At 28.1% G+C, this 6,435-nt stretch overlaps 1 protein-coding gene across 1 annotated transcript in view; it reads left to right on the top strand.

Annotated features, from left to right (window-relative positions):
* Positions 1-592, top strand: part of LOC102591739 (21 kDa protein-like) — a 9,572-nt gene extending 8,980 nt beyond the window's left edge. The window contains exon 2 of the mRNA XM_006362049.2: positions 9-592. Coding sequence (XP_006362111.1) covers positions 9-415 — 407 coding nt within the window. The 3' untranslated portion in view covers positions 416-592. The remainder of the gene's footprint in view (positions 1-8) is intronic.
* The last annotated feature ends 5,843 nt before the right edge of the window (positions 593-6,435 follow it).

Here is a 6,435-nt window from a genome sequence, read left to right as displayed (position 1 = left end):
TATTGGAGTTTCTCCACAACTTCTAGCACATGAATCTCTCTCCGTTAGCCTCGAAACAGCACAATCAACATCCGCTATGATGATAAAGTTGTCACACAGTCAAGGCATGACGCCTAGAGAAGTAGGCGCCATGCGTGACTGTGTGGAGGAATTAAGTGACGCAGTTAGTGGAATTAAAAAATCTTTAGGGGAAATGAAGGAATTGAGGGGAAAAGATTTTGATTTGAAAATGAATGATATTCAAACATGGGTGAGTGCCGCCTTGACGGACGAGGACACGTGTACCGAGGGGTTCGCCGGAAAAGTGATGAACGGGAAAGTTAAGACAGTAGTAAGGGAAAAGATACTTGAAGTTGCACATATGACGAGTAATGCTTTGGCTTTGATCAACAGACTTGCCGCCCTTCACGGCTGAAGTAATTTGAAACGACTATTAAATATATATACATATTAATGTTTTAATCGATCTTCTTTTAGAAAAAAAAAAGTATAATTAATTCATGCTAAGTTGATTGTTGTAATAGATAAAGATGATTGTTTGTGATGAATTTGTTAAATCAAAATATTCCATATGCATTTGTTGAAACTTTCGTTAACTCAATGATACACCGTGCATCAAGAGTATTATCGTTGTATTGGGAAAATCATGTTGGGAGCGCCACCTCCAAATGGGGCCTGCAGTGCGCGATTCGAATTTAATCGGAGCTCCAATATAGACTCCGGACATCAGGTGAGAAATAAAAAAAAAAGTATTATCGTTGAAGATCTATTCCTCCCCATATTTTACTTTATGTCATATATAATTAATTCGTTTCAATTTAAATATGTTAGCGAGACTAGGAAAGCAAAATATTTAAACTAAAACGGAGGGTGGAGTGAGTACAATAAAAGACTAGGAAAGCAAAATATTTAAACTAAAACGGAGGGTGGAGTGAGTACAATAAAAGACTAGGAAAGCAAAATATTTAAACTAAAACGGAGGGTGGAGTGAGTACAATAAAAGACTAGGAAAGCAAAAGAGATCTACCACTACCGCTTGCTTCTTGTTAATGAGGGGGTTCAAAATTAATATATCTGCATAAATACAAAATAATATCTTATATATACAGTATGACCTTTTACTGAGGGAGTTCGAATAAACCCTAAAATCTACGTAGGTCGAAGAAATTTTTTATTTTGGGCGAGGCACAAGTATGATGTGGCAGATAAGAGTTGTATGAGGCCCATTTATATTTTGACAAGTGGATCCCTTTTAGAAAAAGGGAACACTCCCCTTTCTCTCTCTTCCTTTTAACGTTTTTGCCCTTTCTTACTTCTTTTACTTTTTTTTCTTTGGTTTCTTTTCTAAAACACTTGTTCCAAATTTTATACTTTCATACTTAAATAGCTTCATTTATGAAAAATATGAAATTCAAAAAAATTTGCTTGGCTCATTTTATTTATTACAATTTTATATTGTTTTTCCATCTCATATTAATTATTTATATTATTAAAAATAGTTATATAATTTTTTTTTTTAATTTACAAAGATATGATTAATTAAAAAATTTCTATTTTATTATAACAATTAATTATTTTTGAAAGTATAAATAAAATTTATAAAGTTACCAAAAAAAATTAAGGTATATATTTTATTTGTGTTTTCTTAAGAAATTTGTAAAAGAAAAAGTAGATCATTAATATGAAAAATAAAGAAGGTATAAATTTAATATGTTCTTTTATTTTTCTCTCAACAATTTCATAATCCAAAAGTACTTCAATCCACAAATACTCTTCAATAAGTAACTAAAACGGAAAGAACATCAATGATCTTGAAAAACAATTACATAAGTTTTGATACTATTGTCATGAAATTCAAAAATGAAAAATATTCATAAACACCAACATAAATACATATTATTTCCGTCAATTTATACCATATTTTTATTCTTAAAAATCAAGATAGGTGAAATTTAATAAATATTTTGCTTATCTACTTTTCTTACATGTTCTTAAAGAAATTATAAATAATATTTTTAATAATTTATTCCTTAAAAGAATTTTTGCAATTTTACAAAATTTATTTATAATAAAAAAAATTAATTGTTAGGATTAAAAAAACTAGGGAAATAAGTACATTATGGTCCCACAATATACATGTGGCAGCCAAATGTATATTGTGGGACCCATAATGTACTTATTTCCCTACTTTATGTGTGAAAAGATACGGGGCAAAAACGTTAAAAGGTAGAGAGAGAAAGAGGAGAGTTCCCTTTTTCTGAAAGGGATCCACTTGACAAAAATTAATGGGCCTCATACAACTCTTGTCTGCCACATTATACTTGTGCCTCGCCTAGAATATAATTTTTCAAAATCAACTTTTTTATTACAAGTATATACAAAAAAAAAAAAAAATTGTTTTAAAAAAGAAATGACTTACTTTTCTTTTTAGTTTATTTAGGAAAAATGATTCATTTCTTTCTTTGTCAACATTTTAATTTTAGTCTTCTACATAACATGTTTAAGGCTACAAAATTAAAAAAGCATTTTAATACATTTGACATAACTTTAATTTAAGATCATAAAAATTGAAAAAACGTTTTTATTTTTAAAACTCCATGTCAAGTGAAATCATTCTTTATTTTTTTTGGAACCGATGGAGTATATAATACTGTACTAATCTGATTTTCCTTGAGGCCATATTTTCCCAGTAATGTGCGCCAGACCCTGCCCCATATTTTACTGATTTCCCTTTGTTCTCTTTATATTAGTGGTCCTATAACTCCTAACCCTTGCCTTTAGCCTCGCCCTAATTTCACATTTTTGAGCATATAGTATTTATATAGATTGTATTATTAAAAATAAGGTAACTAATAAAATATTATCATTAAATAATTAACAAAGTCAAAGTGAGAAGAAAAAATAAAAGATAACATACGATGATAACAAATCGTTCATTACATAAAAAGACATGTTTGTCATTACATAACAATAAATTTAAGAATATTATAGCATAAATTCAAGTAATAATCAAAATAAATATTATATATAAAAAACTAATAGGTATAACAACATAAATTTGGAAACATATATGTTGAGCAGTAAAACCAGACTGGAAGAGCCCTATAGAAGAGGAGTCATAACAAAAGATTAAGGACCCGTTTGGTAGGCGGTATTAAATAGAATAGTTTATAAATTAAAATTTAGTCCATTTGATATCTTGTTTTGTTACTTATTTAATTTAATCCATGGATTGCTTATCCATCGACCACCATAGGTGGTCTTATTTTATCCCTAAAAAGTGGAGGGATAACTAATCCAAGGATTAACAAACTTTGGATAAGACCCCTAAATGACTAAACTATCCTTTTATTCTTTTTCCTAAATTTCTTTTGTAATTTAATTTCCTTTTTATTTATATTGGAATGGTTATAAATGTTCTTTTTAATTCTCCAAATTCGTTTTGTGTATTTTAATAATTTTACTAATATTTTTTCTCCATTTATTTGAGTTTTTTTTAATTCAATGTAGTTTGTCGATTAACCACTTGAACTATCTATTTTTTTGTAATAAGCTTTAGGTATTGAACTATTTAAGTAGTCTTAAATCTATGTTAAGTTTAAGATATATTTGACCAACAAAAAATTAGAAATACACCGTGTCATCAAGGATCTCCTTAAGTGGTATATCACACCTTAAAATTAATAACAATTTTTTTTAACTTAACTAGTTAAATGAAATAGAAAATCCTACAAATAAAATAATACTGTCCATCGGTTATTTACCTTGACCCAATTATATGAAATAAACAATCTCAAACACAAGGTATAATAGGAAACAATTTTTTGTACAGTTTTAAATCAAACACAAGATTAAGTGGGAAGCAATGAACCAAACACATAACAAAAAATAATTCATGCACTACTAATTCATGTATTACTAATTTTTGCGTTACTAATTTATGTGTTATCAATGTTTGTACCAAGGGCAAGGGACCCTTAAGAGTCACAGATTCTTGGTAGAATAAAATATGCAATTCTTGTCAAATAACATGAAACATGTACTCACACTTTCTAGAGTCCAAAATATTTATCTCGATGAAAAATGGGGCAAAAAGTTTTAATTGAAATATCCTGTAAATAATATTCTCGACTATTAAATTTAAAATTGTTTTTCTAGTGCCCAAGGACTCTTGTTCTGGATAGAATTGCGCTAGGCATGTTGAAAGATCACAAATTATAATATATATTCCCACTTGCCACCAATAATTTGAAATAATTTGGTCCCCCCAAAATAAACCCACACAAATTGTTCAAATCGTTGCCCGTTTTAATTCGTTTAATATAGTGGCTTTTCGATGCCAGTTGGTGTGCCTTTCATCAATTTGTCTACTAGGAGTTTCTACTTTTTCCCTACTTTTTGTCATATAAATTATGATAAGAGTTATTCCTACTACTTAAAATGACAACCGTTGGAATTCAATCCTTCTTTTAAGGTAGATGTACTTCAAAATTTTAAGCTAACTTTATCCACTTTTGTAAATGAATCATAAAATTTAAAGTGGACTAAATTAGGAAACTATCTCAAGTACAAAGTGTCATAGTTATCTTTATGAGCCATAAATCCCTACTACAAAAATAATTTTTAGCGGCAAAAAATATGTACATTAACAAAAAGTATTAAAGTCTTTATCAATATTAGTTAATTGTCATTAAATTTAATGTTGCTATAGATTTTAGAGACATTTATAAAGAGTATTAATTGTCACTAAAGATACATATTTAACGACAATTAAACTATTGTTGTTAAAGATATTTTTAGTATAATATACAGAGGCGGAGTCAGGATTTCAGGCATGTGGGTTCTAAATTTTAAAAAGAACAACGATCTTAAAAATCACAAAACACATATTTTGTTTATGAGATGTTAATCATGTTTGAAAATATTACTTTAGATATTGTTATTGTAAAAACTTGATTTAATAATATGAAAATTTGAGTAATTTATTTTCAAGTTCTAAAATATTGTTAATAAAAAATGAATAACTTTTTAAATATAAATTTTGAACATTTTTACTATAGTTTTCAATATTGTTCTAAAAGAGATTAAAATTATTAGATTCACCATTAATATTTTGGCACCAACATATATTTTACTAGTTTCACTATGACCTTGAACCAGTATTTTATTCAAAAATTAAAATTTCGAAAAGCAAACAACAATTATTTTAACATAATCAATTATCAATATGTGGGATAACCCTAAAATCATATTTTAACATAATCAATTATCCATATGTGAGATAACCCTAAAATCAAAAATCAAAAATTAATTTTTGAATAGATAATTAAACAATATAAAAGAAAAAAATTGAAATCAATAACAATATGTGGGATAACCCGAGAATCAAAAATTAAAAATTAATTTTTGAATAGATAATTAAACAGCGTAAAATAAAACAAATAAGAAAAAAATTGAAAAAGGAGAGGCGAGAGTACATAGTGCACACAGGAGGACAGAGATCGGATGGTAGCAATCACATTAATTGTCACTAAAGATACATATTTAACGACAATTAAACTATTGTTGTTAAAGATATTTTTAGTATAATATATATGTTTTTTCATTATTGATAATGGGGCCTCCTTATTATATGCACATCACATGCGTTGAAGCTCATGTTTGATCCGTGATTTCTTTGTTGATGCACACCACTTTAAGTTTATGATATTTTGTTTCGAATACAATTTAGTGTTTAGATATTTTACACAACTAATTATTTAAGATAGATATAAGAAAAGTGGCCTTTGGATATTTCATTGGTCTCCATTAGAAATACATTGTGCTATAAAAGTAATCAATACGTATATTAATATCCAGGACCCATCCTCTCCATGAGCAACAAAATATCATTATCAAAGTTTAAATCTTATATTTAATACCATCAAATCAAATCCAAGTAGATACACATACATGTCTTCATATGTATTACGTACACAATTTTGCCATTTAGAAAAAGACTATTGGAACAAACTCGATCTATTCTTTTTTAGTATGATAAACACATATTTAGTCGGCGAAAACGTTTGTATATCCTAATTAATATATAATACGTGTATGCATTGGCAGCTAATATATATATATAAATTTATTCAGTTGAACTTTTTTGACTACAAACAACATCGTGATTCCTGCAAATTAAGGAGTGGACCAATGCTTCAGACCCTATGGGGAAAATATGATTAAGCATGTTTTGTTATTTAGGAAAAGTCTAAACATCACGTGAATAAGTCTTAATATTTTAAATAGATAAAATTTGAACTTTAATTCATAGAAATATGGATAAAATATGTTTTTTTATTTTTTTTTACCTATCCTCCCCTAGGAGCTCTCACCCCTTTTGCTCCCTTGGTGACTCGAACTTGCAACCTTCGGGTTGAAAGTGAGGGGTGCTTA

The sequence above is a fragment of the Solanum tuberosum genome, unplaced genomic scaffold, assembly GCF_000226075.1.
Source record: "Solanum tuberosum cultivar DM 1-3 516 R44 unplaced genomic scaffold, SolTub_3.0 scf00376, whole genome shotgun sequence".
Classification (NCBI taxonomy): Eukaryota; Viridiplantae; Streptophyta; class Magnoliopsida; order Solanales; family Solanaceae; genus Solanum; species Solanum tuberosum.
The sequence above is the reverse complement of the archived record's forward strand: the minus strand, read 5'-3'. Positions and strand labels throughout refer to the sequence as shown.